This window comes from Penicillium hordei (genome assembly GCF_028827395.1).
Source record: "Penicillium hordei strain IBT 12815 chromosome Unknown utg000004l_segment0_segment0, whole genome shotgun sequence".
In the NCBI taxonomy this organism is placed as follows: domain Eukaryota; kingdom Fungi; phylum Ascomycota; class Eurotiomycetes; order Eurotiales; family Aspergillaceae; genus Penicillium; species Penicillium hordei.
Genome location: NW_026623145.1, coordinates 4238013 through 4258463, shown reverse-complemented (window position 1 = coordinate 4258463; position 20451 = coordinate 4238013). Strand labels below are relative to the sequence as shown.

The 20451-nt window shown below is 46.7% G+C and overlaps 6 protein-coding genes across 6 annotated transcripts; 2 read left to right on the top strand and 4 right to left on the bottom strand.

Moving 5' to 3' along the window:
- Positions 1-291: 291 nt before the first annotated feature.
- Positions 292-2210, bottom strand: N7537_008771 (cytochrome P450; the record flags this gene model as incomplete). The annotated part of the gene is made up of 7 exons (XM_056899825.1): positions 292-685; positions 747-1018; positions 1069-1313; positions 1382-1533; positions 1590-1781; positions 1831-1960; positions 2015-2210. 7 exons carry the CDS (start codon positions 2208-2210, stop codon positions 292-294), a joined length of 1581 nt encoding a protein of 526 aa, XP_056751901.1.
- Positions 2211-4354: 2144 nt separating this feature from the next.
- Positions 4355-4645, top strand: N7537_008770 (uncharacterized protein; the record flags this gene model as incomplete). The annotated part of the gene is made up of 1 exon (XM_056899824.1): positions 4355-4645. The coding sequence occupies one exon, from the start codon at positions 4355-4357 to the stop codon at positions 4643-4645; it is 291 nt and encodes a 96-aa protein (XP_056751900.1).
- A 1383-nt stretch (positions 4646-6028) lies between these two features.
- On the top strand, positions 6029-10972 carry N7537_008769 (uncharacterized protein; the record flags this gene model as incomplete). The annotated part of the gene is made up of 8 exons (XM_056899823.1): positions 6029-6223; positions 6276-7057; positions 7123-8858; positions 8972-9282; positions 9382-9545; positions 9619-9668; positions 9774-10170; positions 10234-10972. 8 exons carry the CDS (start codon positions 6029-6031, stop codon positions 10970-10972), a joined length of 4374 nt encoding a protein of 1457 aa, XP_056751899.1.
- Positions 10973-12468: 1496 nt separating this feature from the next.
- Positions 12469-12771, bottom strand: N7537_008768 (uncharacterized protein; the record flags this gene model as incomplete). Its single annotated transcript, XM_056899822.1, has 1 exon — positions 12469-12771. The coding sequence occupies one exon, from the start codon at positions 12769-12771 to the stop codon at positions 12469-12471; it is 303 nt and encodes a 100-aa protein (XP_056751898.1).
- A 1212-nt stretch (positions 12772-13983) lies between these two features.
- N7537_008767 (uncharacterized protein) lies at positions 13984-14253 on the bottom strand (the record flags this gene model as incomplete). The annotated part of the gene is made up of 2 exons (XM_056899821.1): positions 13984-14062; positions 14126-14253. Coding segments are annotated over 2 exons (207 nt in total), but the record flags the coding sequence as incomplete, so codon positions are not given.
- Positions 14254-16584: 2331 nt separating this feature from the next.
- On the bottom strand, positions 16585-19553 carry N7537_008766 (uncharacterized protein; the record flags this gene model as incomplete). Its single annotated transcript, XM_056899820.1, has 2 exons — positions 16585-19054; positions 19114-19553. 2 exons carry the CDS (start codon positions 19551-19553, stop codon positions 16585-16587), a joined length of 2910 nt encoding a protein of 969 aa, XP_056751896.1.
- Positions 19554-20451: the final 898 nt, after the last annotated feature.

Below are 20451 nucleotides of genomic sequence, written 5' to 3'. Positions count from 1 at the left end.
CAACAACGTCTGTTTAAAAGGTCGGTCATGAAAGCTGAGAAGATTTTCGACAACCATATCGTGGGTGGTTGGATATAAATAAGTGAACACGACAACTTTGCGATCTGAGATGGAAGTTCGATAATGTTGGATATTTGATTCATTATAATTAAATGTGATCTAACAGTCTTAACCGATGGTCGATATTCTCTGGGTGGACTAGGGATGAGAAAGACAATGAGAATGTAGTTCACCGAGAGTTTCTCGCACCCACATAAGTAGATAGGTTCACTCGAGTATATACACGGATTCTCACCTACTTGGGAGAGATTCGGAATCACTCTTCTCCCAAGGATAATGTTGTTCGAGGTCTCGGATGAGTTGTTCGTGCACCGCGCTTCGCGGCCGGACCGACACCTTAAATGGAGCTGGATGGCTAATGACCCCAGGGAGAAACTTTAGTGGGATATCCTGGGTAACTCCGTTTTGTATTGGCTTCGAGATACGGAAGACAGCCAGAGCCTGTGAAACAGTGAGAAAGACGTTCGCATCTGCCAGAGTACGTCCAGGACAGGCTCGACGACCAAACCCAAACACAAGCATGTGCGGATCGCGCTCTGGGAGTTTCCCATCGGGGGAGGTCATAAAGCGCTCCGGGTTGAAGGTCATTGGGTCATGATAGACGGTTGAATCGTGCGTAAATGCCCTAGGATATTAAGAACTGCGTCAACAACTACTGTATCCTGCAATAATCAAGAACAACTCACCAGATGTTTGCAAGAACAGATGATCCCTTGGGGATGAAGTACCCCTCGCATGTATCGTCCTGAGTTGACGTGTGTGCGACACTCATGGGTACAACTGGATGCCATCGGAGAACTTCCTTGACTAGTGCATCCGTATATGGAAGATTTTCTCGATCTTGGAATTGAGGTAGTCGATCGCTCCCAAGCACTGTGTCGAGTTCCTGCTGAGCCTTGCGTTGCGCTTCCGGAAAAAGAGCCATTGCTAGGAAGAAACTCGCAATAGAGGAGACAGTCTACTTTTTTTCAGTCAAAGATAATGCGTGCAGCCCGGATTCTCTCTTACTGTATCTGCGCCCCCTGCGTATAACGACCCAGCTGACCACTTGATGATGTCTTCTTCTTCAGTCCCAGGCTCCACAGGATTGTTTTGAAGAAGATTAGACAAGAAGGATGGCACGAAGCGACCATTACTTATTTGCTGCTTGGTAAATGCATATGGAACGTCACTGAACAACTGTGCTCTTGACTTGTATCCTTGAGCGATCTTCACGAATCGTGCCCCAGGGAACCAGCCCGGGAGATATTTCACTAGCCAGAGAGTCAGACAGATATTCCACAATTCAGTATATCGATGTAAATCATCAATCACTACTTACTTATTGGAATAAACTCTACTGCCCAAGTTGCTGGAAGCAAAGCATACGAGAAGTCCTCCATCGCCTTGTCGGCCAGGTCTACCAGAGGGTCCTGAGCATGAGGTTCAATAGTATACCCATACCCAATCTTCAAGACGATCGCTCCAGCATCTCTGCTTCAATTAGAATTTTTAAACTAAAATATGTTAAAATAAAGGAATTGACTCACTTGCGTATGTGCTGATGAAGTTTGTCTGGCTCATCCAATACCCTCAACAGGAAACGAGCAACCTCGGTTGTCTGAACATCGTTGAAACGGGCAACGGAATTCTTTGAACCCATCTCTTGATACAAGTGTTTCCGTGTTTTCCTTACGTGGTCCGGGTTTCTGAGCGCCCCAAGAACATATTGCCAGCCCGACCTAGCGATGTCAGTTACCCTAGGGTCACGCATGCAATGCTTTCACTTACATATCAGTAAACATGTTTTCTGGACGCCCTGAGTGTATAGAAGAATGCTTTTCTAGTAGCTGCACCGCCAACCTGGCATCATTCAGGATGATGACATGTTTGTCCAGCACAGTGAGTGAGCTAATGGGTCCTAATTTGGCAACAGTCAACACCCTATGTATATCCCGCAGGAATTCTCTCTTACCATATAGCTCCTTATGTTTCAGCCAGTGCATCCAATCCTGTTGATCTGGCGTTGGAAGATCCTTCAGATTTCCAATTATGGGCTTCTGTTTAGGACCAGGAGGAAGAGGAAGGGGGTATCTTTTGCGACCGCGAAGGGTTGTAACAATCCAAAACCCAAAGGCAACCAGAAGACCTAACCATAGTGTCGACAACATGCTGATGTTGAAGTTAAAGATAAAAATCCAAAATATCAAGAGAGGGGTGCTGGATCGGACGGCCTTTAAAGCGTCAAAGAGGGGTTTGTTTTGGCACAGATACCTGCAATACGAATATTAACTATTGATTGGTCTTAGTATCTTGCAAAGGTAGCATTGCAGGATGTATGCGCTCGATCGAGCATCTTCCACTCTACGATAGGTCGGTCATCTGCACATAGGAGGGGTGAGGTGGGGTGTACGTGCATATTCATATAGTCTGCATCTACGCCATACAAGGCCTGTCTGTGTGACCGAAGCTATCCAAGCCCTCTGATTGGATTGACTTTTAAGATTTATATGTTTAATGAGTTTGTAGAATCGTGGCTACTCAGTACAGCCATGGATATAATAAAGCGATGGCTATAGCAGCTTATTACCACGACACTAATTGACGGTAAATAAACTACCAAAAATGGTTTATTTTCAGATGGAGGAAAATATACAGGCTATTTTACTACTAGACCACAACAAAAACTAAGGTTCCTGTTTATGGCCTAGGGGGCCTTATTCCAGTCTGACATAAGAAACTAAACCAAGGGAGTGACGACGACTTCTATTTGCCTTTACGGAGCTCATTCGTTCCGATATTCATGTTACATGTGAAACACATCGAGGTTCCCTAGTGTAGAACCAGTTAAGACCCATCAAAACTCGATGGATAGAGACGAAACGGACTCCGATAGAAAGGTGGCGAATCGTCCAGTAGTCCATAGATCAACCCTGCGCCTGGATGCGGTGGATGACGATGATACATACCTATGAGTGATTCGCCTATTTTGTGTTATCGAATTGTAGAATTCGTTGTTGTATAAAAGTAGGTACATGGTTATAGAACTTCAAACTGCAACCCCTCTACCCTACAGCAATAGGCCCCCTGGGGGCGTCATCATCTGTCTTCCTTCCAATCCGATATTAGGCCACTACCCTGACCCTCCTTTATCCCAAACCAATATTGATCTCCAATTTCGAGTGTACTTTGACCTCTTGTCTATTTGGCAGGTGAAACAGCTCCTGGAACTCAGTGGATGTCCCGGGCTCTAATGTAACAAAAAGAAGTGATTATCCGATTCACCCGACTCACGGTTGAAGGCTGGGCGCTTGCTGCCTTTGGAGAAGTTTAGGCGCAGTGCTTTGATATCTGCTGTCGTGATATCGTGACAGATAAAATTACTGCGATACTGGCTCAAACCGAGGTTCAATATTGTGGAGTGAGTGAATATTGTGATTGGCTTATGGTAATGTGAAACTGCTGTTAAGAGGGAGAACTTGGCGGTGTGATAGCGAGTGTGACGGATATTGATGGGGGATTAGACATTTCGTTTTTTTTTATTGCAATTGATATGGAGTAGGAAACCTCGAGGGGATGTGAGAATGAAAATATATTTGCTTGCTGATATCAAATTTGACACTGAGAAATGGTTGCTTGGCAAATGGCCTTGATGTTTAATGAGCCTACTAGCCTTGAATAGAGATTGCGAAAATTTCAGCTGAGGCTGCAGTGTAGATCACTGCATCGACCCTTATGTAAACGGGTAAAAAAACGAAAGTTTGTGAACACAGTAGGAACTCAAAGTAGGGCGCATAAAATGCATGGGCCAAATGCAACGCCCGCCGGAATAATATGCCTTAATGGGAAAGTGAGCTGCGTAGGAAGAAATAGAAAGGGGAACTTGGAGTAGTGTTCTTGACGGTAAAGATGACTGTGTATTGAATCCTTCGACCCATCACTATGGGTTAGACCAACTCAGCCTTGAGATAATTACGCATTTTCTAGGAAGGTAGGATGTAGGAAGAATTTGTGTATAAAAAGGTGATCAAGAACTGCGGAATTATATTAGAATTAAATGCTACCCCATTTATCCTTCGGGTTGAAACCAAAGAACTAGAAGCAAGAGACATAGTCTGCAAATATACCGACCAACGCCCTCCTACAAACCATTTTTGCAGGCCGGCGTTGGCCATCCCGCTAGACCTCCAGACAATTCGGTCCCTTCAGAAGCGCACGAATCTAAGTATAGAAGCCGGTTATAGTGACCCAGAGAACCAAACCGGCAACGACCTACTTGGCAAGATCTCCATTGCTCAAGACTATGAGGATAACGATGGTGACTATACCTCGATGGAGATACCATGCAGAATTGCGTGAGTATAACACTGATAACCCTAAGATCATCATTTGCAAGAAAGCCGGGTTTAGCCACGGCAGAATCGCCAAGGGTTATGACGGAGTTTATGAGGTTTTGTGTGAAAATTTTGACCCGTATATGTCGTGGAAGATCGAAACGCTAGGATCGATTGTGTTGTATGAATACACCCTCTATACCAACTTGATTGCACCGCCATTGAGTAAAGAAACAGACGACCCTGCTGGTTTCTGGGGCTCGAGCCTATGATAAGAACTTGGTCACTAATAATAATGCTGGTAGCTACCCTTGGTTTGCGATTGAGATACTTTAGTCTGTGATCTGTTCCAAAAACTACGAGGATCCTATCGATACTGACGATGATGGCCCCAACTGCAATGGTAGCGTTTGGACGGCGTCGAAGTGGCCTTAAGCAAGGTTAAGCAATTCTAAACCAGATATGGAAGCATCACGTGTATGGCGTGGGATTAGAGATAAGGACACCATGTACAGAAAAAAGTTGGTAAGGATTGGACATATTCACCCACTAGAATGGGGGTGATAAATGAATTCAGCCGGATATTTAGTTGGTTTGATACATAGGTAGCGACGGGAGAGATTGTTAAGATCTTTGAAATAAGAAACCAACCCTGATTTGATCTACACAAACCGCGGAGTACTAGCGGTATAGAAATGAAAGATCCCGTGCAGAAAACGCTGAAGCTATGAGGTTACTCCACGGGTACCTGCATATGCACGGTTTGTCATCGTTTGAAGTTGGTAGTCATGGAGTCAAATCCACAAATGGGATCCGTCCCTTGTTCCGGGTGTAATTCTGGTGAGCCAAATCGGCAGAGATACTGGGTTCGCCGACCGAACCGCGGGATATGGTGCAGGCTCACCACAAGCACGAGATGCCCAGGTTGGTCAATAAGATCAACGTGCAGGATGTATAGTGTATATCTTGACAGTCTGAATCAACCGGAAGATCTAGGCCTAGCCAGATAGCTGGAATATTTGTAGTATCCGTTAATTGTCAAGCCGTGTCGGACCGAAGCTTCCAGGGGCATGAAAAAAGTGACCGACGAGCAGAAAGTGCATCCAACTGCATGCATACTTGACAAAGAGGATTTGGCAGAGCCCAATATGTTGCTCTAAATATACGTTGATGGTCTAGAGATGGACGCCGACTTCGTGCTTTGCGACGGGCAAGTTTTCCTCGAAGTGACTCATAAGCCGGGTACATATATTAATAGCGGAGACAATTCATGCGTATTGCGCGATACCGTATCTGGCTGACGTGTATAAATCGATACACCAACGACCGCTTATTGGCTCCCGATCATTGACTGACAGGAGGGTAATCGCGAGATTACCGAGTTCGATTTAGCCTCATCCACAGGGTAACATCCACCTCGGAGCTCGGAGTTACTGACATATTAGTGATAAGCGCCATGTCACCTGACACATAGTTAGCTTTCGTTGTTACCTGGCTACCTTCGAGCAAGAGTATCCCTCACTCTCCCACCTTTCATCTTTTATGGTGTGGTTGGCTCAGTTGCGACGTATTCTCCAGGCAGAACAGAGACACGGTTTGGTGCGGCAACGAAGAAAGCTTACATTGAAAGCATCCAACCTGTTTAGACGTGTACAATGCCCTTCACCACCGGAGAAGAGAACTTGCTTCGGCTGAACCAAGGGAGTTTTGACTTCAACATCCAGTTCGAGCAATTATTCTTCTCCATCATTCCGTCCGCTTTGTTCATCGTAACATCAGTATGGCGGACACTTTACCAGGCACGGAAGCCCAACGTGGTGAATGCGCCGATTTTCCAATTGATCAAATTGGTATGCTCCTTTTCAAATGTAGACTCTCAATGTGCTGATCAACTTGGTGCAGGGTGCTATTACAACCTATGTCGGACTTGAACTTTCACTCCTGATATTAGTTGCGGCCGGGTCTTTCCATGTAACCAAAATGTTCATAGCTTCCTCGGTCCTCAACCTTGTCTCAGCCCTACTCATGATCACACTGAGTGTTGTTGATCATAGCAAAAGTCTAAGGCCATCTGTACTGCTAAGCAGCTACTTGTTCTTGACTCTTTTTCTAGACGTGGCTCAGGCAAGAACGCTGTTTCTGTCATCAGATGACAAGCCTGAATTAAGTTATAGCAGTATCTTCGTCGCTGCTATAGCTCTGAAGACCGGGATCTTACTATTAGAAGCCCAGCAAAAGTCTAGATGGGTGGGCTGGGACGAGAAGGAGCATAGCCCAGAAGAGACGAGTGGCATCTTTTCTTTGGGAGTGTTTTTCTGGCTTAACAAGATGTTTTTGGTTGGCTATAACAAAGTCATGACAATTGGGGACCTTTACCCTCTGGATAGCTCCTTCAACGCCAGACCGCTTCACGATAAGTTTCTGAAGAACATGGATTACTCTAGGTTGAAGGGTGACAAATTTGGTCTAGTGAAGGTGCTTATGCGCACACTAAAAGTTCCTCTTCTACTTCCCATACCTGCACGTCTGGCACTTCTTTGCTTCACATTTTGTCAACCGCTTTTTCTTGAAAAGCTGTTGGATTACCTATCCAAGACTGAACTCGACCCGAACGTCGGATACGGATTTATCGGCGCGAGCTTGCTTATCTACTCGGGACTTGCTATATCAACGGGATTCTATTGGTATGGAGATATCTGAGATAACTACTAGTAAGCCTAGAAGGCCCGCTGCTGATATATATGTATAGGTACTTCCACCACCGAATGCGTACTATGTCTAAGTCAATACTAGCTACGGAGATCTTTATCAAAGCCACAGAAGCTCGTATCGGAACTAGCGATGACAGTGCTGCGGTAACTTTAATGAGCACAGACATGGAGAGAATCGACGCGGGTTTGAGAAATCTACATGAGACTTGGGCGAGCATAGTTCAAGCGGCTCTCGCCGGGTGGATGTTGTACGTCCGAATTGGTATACCGTTCGTCGTACCAGTGGGAGTTGTTATAGTCTGTTTCATCGGCTTAGGGATCCTGATAAAGTTCACGGGGGATTCCCAGAGGTCCTGGATGGCAGGTGTCCAGAAGCGGGTGGGCTTAACGGCCACAGTCATTGCTAGTATGAAGAACTTGAAGATATCTGGCCTCTCAATTACCATAGGCGATTTTGTGCAGAATCTACGTGTGCAAGAGCTAGCGGCTGGATCCCGATTCCGCAAAATAGTCATCATTGCGGCACTTTTTGGTTTCATTCCGCTATTGATCAGCCCGCCATTAACATTCGCATTTACCCAAAGAACCTTCGATGCCTCGACGATGTTCACTAGTCTTTCTTTCCTTACGCTCTTGACCAACCCGCTGTCACAGGTCTTTCAATCTATCCCCCAGCTTGTCTCCGGATTGGCTTGTTTAGGCCGAATCCAGGCCTTCTTGGAGTGCGAGACTCGTCATGACTTCCGCCAAGTTCTTGGTGACACAAGTCGAGATATTGAAAAATCCGGAGCAGAAACCGAAACCTTGTCTGATTCTGAACCGGACTTCCTACATCCTCTCGTTATCAAGCGCGGGAATTTTGGCTGGGAAGAAGACAATTTCGTCTTGAGGGATGTTAGTACTCGGGTACCCAAGTCCTCACTAACTATTGTTGTCGGGCCTGTTGGTTCTGGGAAGACCACGCTATGTAAGGCATTGCTTGGAGAGATACCTTTCAGCGAAGGTAGCGTGGTTTTAGGGACCAGATTTCCTCATGTTGGATTCTGCGACCAAACAGCATTCCTCTCGAACGGGTCGATCAAAGACAACATTATGGGATTCTCTCCGCATAACAATGAGAGGTATGCCGAAGTCATTAAGGCTACCTCCCTGGACTTTGATCTTGCCACACTACCGCAGGGGGATAAAACGAATGTCGGCTCGGATGGAATCGTCCTGTCTGGAGGCCAGAAACAACGGGTTTCCCTTGCACGAGCTTTATATTTGCAATCTGATCTTCTAGTGCTGGACGATATCTTTAGTGGTCTGGACGCGGACACTGAGGAGAAAGTCTTCCAGCAGGTATTTGGGCCAGATGGACTGCTCAAGAAACGGGGGTCTACGGTTGTGTTGTGCACCCACAGCATAAGGCATCTCCGCGCGGCGGATCATATAATAGCGCTCGGCGACGGCACTATTATTGAGCAAGGTAGCTTTGACAAACTGATGGCCAGTCAAGGATATGTTCAACGTCTGGGATTGAAAGGCTCTTCCGATAACGCTGCCTCTACCGAGAAAACGACTTCAAATAAAAACCCGCAGGAATCGAAGCCGGAAATTCTTCATACTACAATGACCAATACATCGTCCACTGCACCGGACGCTGGTGTGTCGCGGCAAATTGGCGACAAGACGGTGTACAAGCATTATTTTAAGAGCATGGGATGGATTCTGGCAGGATGCAGCTTGGCTTTCGCTGTTCTTTTTGGTTTCTTCACGAATTTTCCGACAGTTTGTGAGTGCCTCTGCCTTTAGATAGTATATTCACGATCATCGTGGCCTTCTAGCCAAGAGAAATGCGGCCTGTCCTGAAGTCGGAAGTGTTATAACTAATTCAAAATATTTCAGGGCTTACATACTGGACGGATGACATCTCGAAGAAATATCCAACGCACCCTTACGCTTACTACGCTGGTATATATGCTTTGTTTCAAATATGTGCCTTGATCTCGCTCCTTCTCCTCGGCATTTGCATCTTAATCATCTCTGTGGAGAGAGCAGGTGCTAGTCTCCACCAGGATGCCCTACAGACACTTGTTCAAGCACCGCTATCCTTTTTCACCAATACGGATACTGGTGTTGTCACAAATCTGTTCTCGCAAGATCTGAACCTTATTGACACAGAGCTACCAAATGCAACATTGAACACTGTCTTTTCCGTAAGTTTACTACAATTGCATGCCAATTGCCCAGCGGTGGCTGCTACTCGCATTGAGGAAGGCATCAAAGTCCGTCCAACTGTCTGACACAGATTACAGATCTTTCAATCGCTCGGACAAGCGGCAGTCATGCTAACATCGTCCGTGTACTTGGCCATAAGCTACCCATTCCTCGTCGGCCTATTGTGGGTCTTACAAATGTTTTACCTTCGGACGTCCAGGCAGCTGAGGTTGTTGGACCTTGAGGCTAAAAGTCCTTTGTAGTAAGTTCGTCACTAGTTACTACCATATACCGGGTGTGCTTTATTTTTTGTAAACTAATCTATATTTATTCAGCACCCATTTTCTTGACACTATCAAGGGAATTACCACCCTAAGAGCTTTCGGTGAGTGAGATGTGAAATGAAACACAAAACTGAGAACGAATTTAATAAAACGGATGTGAAAACCACGGATTATGGTACGGCGTCGCTGACACTACAGATATATAGGTTTCATTCCCGGCGATGTCGACAAGAATACTCGTCTAATTGATGCCAGTCAACGGCCCGCGTATCTTCTCCTCATGATTCAACAGTGGCTGACCCTCGTCCTCGATATTGTAGTCATGGTGCTTGCAGTAGTCATGACGACTCTGGCCGTTCGGCTCCACTCTAGTTCTGGCTTCGCCGGTGCCTCTTTGTTCTCCCTCATGAGTTTCGGGGAGAGCATTTCAGGCATTGTCATATTCTACACCAAGCTAGAGACTTCTATTGGAGCGATCGCTCGTCTCAAGATGTTCACTGAAAACGTCAAGCCCGAGGATAGAGATGAAGAGGACATTGTTCCTCCTGTCCAGTGGCCACAGAACGGTGTGGTGGAATTAAATGGCGTATCTGCGAGCTACAGGTAAGAGACATATATCCCCATAGATGCTACGCCCACTACATACTGTGCTAATGTACCGAGCAGTGCAGAAAATCAACCCGACAGCTCGTCCAGCTTAGCCCTCCGCAACATCAACCTCACTATCAAGACAGGCGAGAGAGTTGCAATCTGCGGTCGTACCGGCAGCGGCAAGTCCAGTCTCATCGCCCTACTTCTCAAACTCCTCAATCCCACCCCTGATACAGCTGAGAACGCAATCATCGATAACACACCGCTCCACCGCATCAACAGGGCTGCACTCCGTGAACACATCATCGCAGTACCCCAGGAAGCTGTATTCCTACCCGATGGATCTACCTTCCGAGCGAACCTGGATCCTTCTAATGTTTCAACTCCCGAAGAATGCCAAGTTGTGCTTGTCGCCGTAGAACTGTGGAAGTTTGTTCAAGAGCGGGGTGGGCTGGATGCAGGCATGAGCGCGGGGACACTCAGCGCGGGACAAAGGCAACTCATGTCGCTTGGGCGCGCGTTGCTGAGACGTTTTATTCGGGCGCGGAATGGCTCAGATTGCGGTATATTGTTGCTGGATGAGGTGAGCTCCAGTGTTGACCACGAGACAGAACGTGTTATGCAGGAGATTATCCGGGTGGAGTTTAAGGAATACACGATCATAGCAGTCAGTCATCGGTTGGACATGATCATGGACTTTGATAGGGTTGTTGTCATGGATAAGGGGGAGATTGTTGAGGTTGGGAATCCTGTGGTGCTGGCTGGACAGGCGGAGACGAGGTTTGGAGATTTGGTTCTGGCTGGGGCTAAGTAGAATGTGCTTGAGGGTTTTCTTCCTCAAGGAGCTGAAGAGTTGGAGGGTTTGAGGGAGGGTCGTTGGGGCCGACCATTGTCAAACTACTGTTAGATAGGAATGTCGCTGCATGGATATTTGTTTAATCGGACTGGCGGGCTACCCTATATGCACCCCTTTTCCTTTTACTTTTTTTGGTCATAGACCTAGGAGGATCTGTGGGAAGACCCAAAATCCCAGAGGGCGCAACTAGGGGATAGAGTGCGGCGACGGTAAAGCAACATAATTTCATTATATTCAACGGAGTGCAATAGTAGTATATATATGTAGGCTTGATTGAGTGGGTAATGCGAGACCCGACAATGATATCTGTGTCCAGACACTAGGATGGGGTTTTCCCATATTGACTAACCCCAAACTTGTGTGAGCACTTGAATAATTGACTCATGCGAACTAGGTATCATCGACTGGACGGTACTTGGTCTTTCACACACTAATCCATTGGCCCACTAGGCTGTGACTCCCCATCTAAGATATTTCGAATATATGGTATAGCTCAGGGCCCAGGCATATTTGTCGGCTGTATACTGAAAACACCAGAATGTATTTGCCTTTGTATTACATCGTGCTTTTCCAGAAGGCAAGGGTCTGGTTGAGAACTCACTAATTAACGAACTTACTGTGCCAGCTTTGACCCATCAGATCGACGTGCGTCACAGAAAGAGGCTACAAAGCATTGGCTGCAGTTCTCTAGCTTTGTTGGGAGCAGTGGAACACAAGCTTGCCTATACATGAAATAGTAATGCAGCTTAATGACTCAAGGTAGAGTTCTGTCCACGGGTGTTACTCACGGTGGAGTTTTCTTTCCTCTGCATGAACTGTATCCATCATCACCATCTCCACATACATACGGCTTTATAGTGATCAAGTAGGAGAAAGTACACCATACGAACCCTGTCATTTCGATCTCTCGAAATAGAAATACACATCATTGGCTCAATAGTGTCGATCAGCAACCTTGTGAAAATGCCAATCTCAAATCTAACCCGATCGAGCCTGGTGTTGCGCGCACCCGTGCCAAGCTTGGAAGTCAAGCCTTTCCCGCCCCATAAAAAGCAATTTACTCCAAAATCAGGTTCGTGTAAGCAAGGGGTAAATTGAGATGGCAATATGCATCACATCGCCTATCCTCAGCAGCCGAGCCTATAATGATGGGTAACCTATGGGCATAGCAGCACTGAGAGCCAGAAGTGAGTCCTAAATACTAAATATAAGGCAGACATGCAAGTAGAGCAAACAACTCTGGACAGGACGGACTACAGAGGAAAATGAAGAAAAGGCACAAAGTTGAATTGCTGGAGTCTGGATTCTGCACGGGCCGATGCCAATTAAGTACATCTGGCGAAGACCTTTTTTTTTCATGCAGAGAGAGTTCGGAGGGGATCTATATCTATCAGAAAACAAATTGTTAATATCAAATATGAATACAGGGAAAGGGGTCCTCACAGGTCACTCGTTTACTTGTGGGACGGGTGTCCAAACCCGGCTGCCATATCATCCCACACCTTCTGCAGGGTCTGGATGTTCTCATCTGTGGCAGAGAGGCGTGCGATTTGATCGTTGAGAACGGCACGCTGGTGAAATATGCTGTTCTCGATTACGCTTCGCTCCTTGATGAGGTTTCTAATCACCTCGTTGAGCGCCACCAGTGCGTCTCTTTGGTGAATCCGTTGGGCATAGTCCTTTACAGGCTTAGGTCCACTTGTTGTGGCTATTGAGTCATTGTTGACCGGGTCGCGAGACGATCCCTGGGAAGGCATTTCTGTGTAACAGTTAGCCATGTCTCACAATAAATTCGCATTAAATGCTTGTAGATCGTACCGAAAGATCGTATCGAAAGAATGGGGATGAGGGCTTCAATGAGCCTTGGTAGATATGATAGAGTGTGGTGGATAATATGGAAGGAAGTTGGCTGAGAGAAAGTGAGAGTAAAGGAAGATGAGGTGGAAGAAAAATGAAGTGAGATATCGAAATTCGAGAAACATGAACAAGAGAGGAATGCGGGAGAGGGAATAAGGGAGGTGCTTGGGCGTTTGTGCGAAGCGAAGTTCAGATGGATTCCATTGAGGAAGATCAGTATGATTCGAGAAACAATTTATCTGTGTGCAAAGGAATCAAGGGGTTCGACGCCGACTGTATGCACGTGGAAGAAGTGGCCCATTTGTCAAATACCCACCTTAACAGTAGATTTATATAACCTAAGATATTATTATTCACAATCTCCTAATAATGCTTGCTAATTTTCGAAGTGTTTCGAATATAAGCCAATGCGTGACTCCTTTAGCATTCGATCATACAGAAGTCGTGATAGTACGTTTATTGTGTCCACAGCAATGCCAAGGTTAAGTTCCATCTTGTATTTTTTTTTTCCACTGGCGTTTAATGGAGCAGTGCATCTTGACTAGGGAAGCCACGACTGGTCCCAGGCTGACATACTAGGCGAACTCTTAACCGTGTCATCCATTCTAAAGGTACACACAGTGGTAGAGGCCGCAGTGGCTGACAGGGTAAGGCTCTTATTCTCTTTACAGTCCTAAAACCGGCAACTATTTGAAGGCTCACAGGTTATCAATCGGAAGTCGTCTTTCAGTTTCAGTTGTCGAGCCATGGGGCAGTCTCGTCGGAACGAGCAACAATGCAGAATGAAATCCTGCAAGACCTGCTTAGCCACTACCTTCCTGAAGAAAAACTTCGGCCTCGGTAGCCCCTCTAATGTGACTGAAAATAGCTCCGTTGATCTTATCCGCTGGTCATCGTAATCCCTCTAATCATCCTAACAGTACTTGCAGCTTCATCGAGGACACCGAAAGGCATTTTCAAAATGGTTCCTATGTCCGAGTTCAAGCGAAACCTTTGGCGTGCGCGCGACCGACAAGAAATGGTGTCAATAGGTCAGTCGTGTATTTCTTCGATGCGAGTCCAAACCCGGCTACCATCTAGTCCCATCCGCTCTAGAGGCTGTGCGCAGGGATTTATGCAATTTCGCCGTCGAGTACTGCACGCTGGCGAATGATATCGTTTTCAATCACGCTGCACTCTAGAACCATCTTCCTGGAGCACCACAAAGGCGTTCCGTTAAGGTTCGGTTGGCTCCAGGATCAGCTGTCTGATGACTTCAGTGGGGGCAGCTGATGTGTCTCATTTATGAGCTCGTTGGGCAGAGTCCGAGATAGGGTTAGGAACCGCCGTTGCCTTCGGCTTATCGGTGACTGAATCTCGGGGTAATTTTGTGGAATACATTGCTGTATAGCAGAGTTAGCCTTATTTCAGAACTCATTTGCCTTTATACTTTTACAGACTGTAATTGGAGGATGATGTTAGAATGCTAGGCGAGGGAGATGGAAGGAAAGTGAGATGTGAAAACTAGAGATGTCTTCGAGGAAATGAATGTGGAGAGAATAAGTAAAGGGATGAGTGGCGCTTTGCTTTGCTTACTGTACGAGGTGTATTCCATATGGGGATCTTGTTGAACAATGCCACTATACAGGTTTATACTAATTCCGCGAAGAAGGAGATCGGCTTTTTCCTAGTCATCTTCGCGGCTACAGAAACGGGTCCTAAGTCTCGCAGTTCAGCAAGGGAATTGGCACTCACATAGGGTCCGTGGAACCTACATATTGCCGGGTGTTTGAATTGTCAAACCTAGCCATTTGATTGATTGATTGATTGTGTGTGTGTGTGAGAGAGAGAGAGAGAGAGGAAGATCAAACAAGGAGGTGAACAAGGTGCTATCCGCGTTAGGCAGGGATTGTCTCAACACATATACATCCAAGGCGCCGTTTTCCTAATGCTCAGGCCAAATTTCTTGAAATCGTATTTTAGCATCAGGTTGGTACTCATACCGCCATTTGGAAATAGGACTGTTGAAAGGTACAGTCCAAGTCCATGTTTGATTGGGAGAACTGAAAGACTGTAAGCTCGTTCGCCTTGTGGAGCGAGACTACACCGACAATGAAATTGGCAGATGGAGACGGATGCAGTCTTAGTTTATGATATTGTTCTGATGTGATACAATATAGCGCTAAAGCGAGAGGCTCCGGTCGAGTTATAGTCGTGTTGAACTCCCCCGGGATCTTCGGATCTTTGTCTTATAACTCCTAGGCACTAGAATGCCTGATTAACACAGAATACTTGACTGGCGAGGCAGGTATGGGTGACCTAGACTCGAAGACAGATTGCACACTGCTCATTACGGTTGATTCTGTGATACTAGAGCTTGGCTGCTGCGAAGAAAGACACTAAGCCATCGAAATTGTGCTTTGACATCTAGTCGAAGTCCTCTAACAGCTTCTCGTCGATGACCAATTCTGGATACTCTTCCTAGATGAGCGAGGGATCGGTGGCCGGCAGGTGACGACGGGGCCGGGGAAAGACTCGTAATACCTCAAAACGAGCGCCTATGGCCTCGGGGGACGAGATCGGTGGAAGGCCATGATGAAAAGAGCACGGCTGGGTTCTCAAATTCCGAGCAACAAGCCCTTCCTGGTAAGGGCAACATCCCGCCTTGTGTTGTGCCTCAGATAGACCTCCGCGGAGCCCAAAAGCCCAAAGCCCAAAGCCCAACCCAGGCCCACCGATAGGCTATGGGCCCCAGACAATGCAAATATGCCGAGAAATCGAGATGCCAAGTAAAGTTGAACCCCTTTTTAGATTTTTTTTTTAATTACCATATATTTAGAACCGTTTCTCACTATTATACCTACGGTAATATTATATGACTTTAAATGATTTAGAATCAATCCTAGTTATATTCCTATATCAAGTTTAAAAATGCGAAAAAAAATACGTTGATTTAGATGATTTAAAAATTACAGAGGTTTACCTTGAAAGTAGTAAGTAGTACGTCTGTACAAATCTCATATTATATCCAACATCGAAACATCAACTTTCCCATTTCCCGCAATTCCTCGACTTCCGCCGGTCAAATTTTCATTCAAAGGCAAAATGCATACTCATATAGCTACCATGATTTGATATTCTAAGTTTGAACTTCTGGTCCTCTTGGTGGTGGTGGGGGAGGAGGAGCTGCAGCAGGAAAAGGCGGTGCAGCTGGCACAGGTCGAGGCGCTGGTGGTGAAATAGGGCCTCTGGAGGGTGGAGGAGGAGGTCCCGCTGTAGTGGTCATGGGCGGCACTTTGGGAGGCAGTTGGGGTGCTGGCGGCGCAATAAACCAGAGGGAAAAAAAAAAAAAAAAACATACAACAGCATGTCTAAGCCAACACCCAACCCAGACCCAGTTTAGGCCCAGTTCGACCCAGTTTTTACATAAATACGGGTCTTGGCGGTCATAAACCAGTTAAATCAGCTATATTATACAAATAATTAGCGTGTTTGAGTAGTTTGTAACCCAATTTGGGATCCCGGTCCCAGTACTGCTTTACAAAGGCCGACCAAGACCTATTACTGGGTCGAACCCTTCGACCCAAAACCCAACCCAGACTACGTTAGGTCAAGGCTAGGTCTAGGTTTTACTAGGTCGTGCGGAAGACTAATCTCACCAATACGAAAGGAAAGTATGAGCCGCGTGGCCATGATCTAGAATTCATTCTCACCTAGATGTTTTCGAGAGTAGTTCACCCAACCCATCGCAGAAAGTTTCGTACAGTTCGGATTGAGTTCCACAACAAAGATTGCCCTGTAGCATCTAATTTCCAGGATAGTGAATATAGTCTATCAGCCTCTGTCGCTCCAAAAGCTGCAGCTAAACTATCCCAGGCAGTTATATCTCGGTAAGAGAGTTTGATTCGTGTGCGCCCCGATGATTGCCGCGGTATAACCGTGTGGCGTTCTAGCACCCGGGCAGCTCCATATTGGACGAGTAGTTCTGTTGTTTGGATCCACGGTCGTAGGCTACTTTCGTCGAGCTTATTAAGCTCTTTTGCAAAGGTGCTGAGGTACCCAAGATAAAGTTTCCAGGGGGTAGAGCCGCCGAATCGTTCATTGGGGTTACCGCCGTGCTGGAGGATTAGAAGGACAAGTCGGGGGTTTGGTTGGTCGCGGGGGCCACCGACTGGATAATCGAGCTGTTCGGCTTGTCCGTCCAACGGTGAATGTATTCTCCGGCGGAGTGCATAGTCTAGGAGTGGCCGGCCTTGCTGCTTGAATACGAGGCTCGGGTTGGAGGTTAGGCAGATTTGGACGTATCCCGTGAGTCCGTGCTGGATGGCTAGAGAAAGTAGGGGTTTCGGGCCTTGAGTATTGCAATCCCACCCCTTCACTGGACAGGCTGGTAGTGAGTCACTCGACCACGCTTTATTCCGCTGGCTGTCGAGTAGCTTATCCAGATGAGCTGTCAGAGGGAGAAGTGCTTCTGGAGACTCCGTCTCCAGGAGTGCTGCATGCTTCATAAAATCAGCAAGGAGCAGCCGCGTTGGTTGTTCTAGCATTTGCATTTGAGCTAGCAGCGCTCTGCAGGTGAAAAGATTGACGTTGAAATCTTTCATATTCTGCATCTGCAAAAGATGCTGGGTAGTATTTTCGAGAAGGAAATCCCGCGCTGTCCGATGCAGAAATTCAACGCTCTGGCGGTAGAAAACGTGTCTCCCGGATCCCCAGTCAGTGGTCTCGAGTAAATCCAAGCAAAATATATTAACACGGCTCTTTGTCCTCTCAAGCCGTTGGGTCAGCTCCTCCTCACCAAAAGACTGCGGCGCTGTTTGCAAAAGAAATGCTGTCTGATCTTCGTCTAGGAAGGAACATGTCATCAATGAAACTCCGCCAGGACTGTACAAAGCCAGCCTAAGAAGCTTAAGGGACTTGAATCGATATACTGGCTCGATTTTGGCGAACATCTGGAGGAAATATGCTTCTAGTTCCTCCGGTACCCCCCTTAACCGGTCGAGCAAATCTGTAGCTGTATCATGGTTCTTCAACCCTCGCAAGAGTGAGCGACTAACTAGGGTAACCCAAAGCCAGACACCTTTTGCCTTGTCGATCATTTCACAGACCAGTTGTAAACAGATTCTAGGATCTTGTTGCTGGAGGGCTCGGAATCTTTCGTTTGCCTGGAGTCTGGTGTTGATATAGAGTTCAATATCAGAGTACGTCAAATCCTCCAACCGCAGATGCGGATATGAAGAGAAATTGTTTTTAAGTAACTCCCAGGGCCGGCTAGAAACACAGATTTTGATATGTGAACATTGAGATGACTCTTGTAAGAGGCGGAACACCTTCTCAAGCCGATCGTCATCTCCAGCAAGTTCATCTAACCCATCGATAAACAGACATATTCGGTGATGGTGAGCCGAGCGCCTGAGGAGAGATTGTAAAGTGTAGATCAATTCATCGTCAGACCATGCCGGGAAATGCCCGAGTTCAAGATCCCAGGAGCGCCACCTGGAGGGTGAGAGCTCCCAAATTGGATCTGGCCATTGTATTAGCAGGTCATATAAAAGACAGCGCAGCATCCCAGACACTGATTTCTGTTCCTCGGTACCAGAACTCCAAATGAAGTGGGATGTTATTAGAAGTTGATTGTCCCCGGCCCATACGGCAAGAGCCTCCCTGGTCCGCGGCTCATGGAGGAGCCACTTCATGAAGGTAGACTTCCCGGATCCAGCCTTGCCTGGTACCCAGTACAAACCACCAGGTCCACAGAGCCAACTGGGTAGGTCAAACCGCATGGATCCGATGTCTGTAGGTGTGCGAAAGACCCAGCCAAGGGTGCGATCATATTTGCTGTCTATCATGTTTTCCCGGTCATGCATTCTCGAGAAATACAAAGAGTCGAAAAACATCCGTTTGAACGATCTTCGGTTCTGATCGTCAGCTTTTTGTTGGAGAGTCTGAAGTATTTTGGCGAGAACCTCGTTGTTCTTATTTCTCCATTCATCTAGGAGGTTCTCGCGAACAATCTCTCTCTTCCGATCGTCCTCAAAAGTCGATTGGGTTCGCGCTTGGATGGCCAGGCTATTTAATTGTTGCAGCAGCTGTCCAAGCTCTTGTTTTATTTCATTTCTATACTCGGAAAGGGTGTCTCGAACCCTGCCTTCCATGCTTCGAATCTCATTTGTTATTGTAGCAAGAGATTTTATTTGGTCCTCACTATAAGCAGATAAGCCCGATTCCGTTAAGTCAACTGAGAAGGGGTAAGTAACCCTTACTTAAGGATCAACAGCAGATGTATGATGACGACCTGGCCAAGACGATCCAGAGTGGTCATTCTTTCCTCCAGCTTGTCCTTATTCCACACAGATTTTAGCGCCTGGCGGAAGCTCGTCCATTTTCGCCCCGGCGTCGCCACCTTCAGCTCATCCAGCGTCACTAGGAAATCTTCCGCAACCACATAACTCTCCTGAGCAATATCCCGGAGGCCTTCCTGGGCGGCAGATAATCGTTGGGTTGCTGAAATTCCATCTAGCGAGGATAGGAGGCCCTTGGATAAAGTATTTAGTCTTGAGGAGATGGCAGCCTTCTCGGCATGGTCTGCTAGAATGCCGTCGGTGCTCCGATACAGCTCTTTTCCCTTGGAGATGAGTTTCGTCGCGAAGTCGACAAATTGTATAACCGAGGCTGCAAGACTAAGAGCGGATAGGGGGTCCATCATGAATCATGGGAATGTTCCAGGTCCTTGACAATTTGAAAAACACCTCGAGTTATGTCAGTTTAAAACTATCTCACGCGGGGCTAGATCGACCTCCATATAGCAAGGTGCAAGGCGAGACCTCTTGTAGTGTTGGCCAATAGCTGTGCTCCACGTTTACGTTTGCTTGGCATTTCAGGTATACACTTTTGGCTGGCGGTGGCTTAATTTTCTGAATCAACACGATATCGGTTGTTCTAGTTAAAGCTGTACGCTAGCGCTCTAAGGAGCACTAGTGGAACAGGTTTACCCTATGCCTAGCGATGGGGTCAGTAGAGACCAACCACGTTACCAGGCGCTGGTAGTCAAATAACGGAGGTTTTACCCAATGCCCTAGTCTTAGGTAACTGAAGAACTTTGCATCATCCTTCGGTAAATTCGGACCTCGAAGGGAATCAATACGTTATCAAGGGTATTTGAATATGGACATTCTTGCTACAAGAGGGATTTGCGAAGACCGCCATGGGAACCAGCGAGGCAGTAACCCTAGGCTGTTTGTGGGGTAAGCTACATTTCCAGTGATCCTCCTCCTAAGGACATTACAGCAAATTTAGACAAAGAGATAAGATATCCTTCATGGTTTACCGCGGGGCAGTTTGCCGCAAATAGGCTCAACGGCTGCTGACGAGCTTTTGTTGTGAGATGAGTATCAATTCTTTTTTGTAACTCTGCGATCACCGAAGCAACTCTCGGCACTCATGCTGGGTTGTCATCAAGAATTATGTGTATGATGTGACCCAGTTTTTGGATGAGCACCCGGCGGTGCGGGTGACATTCTACAGCATGCGGGCAAAGATACAACAGCGGCTTATAGCACATTCCATCCCCTAGGTACCGTTGAACAACTTCCTCAAGGTCC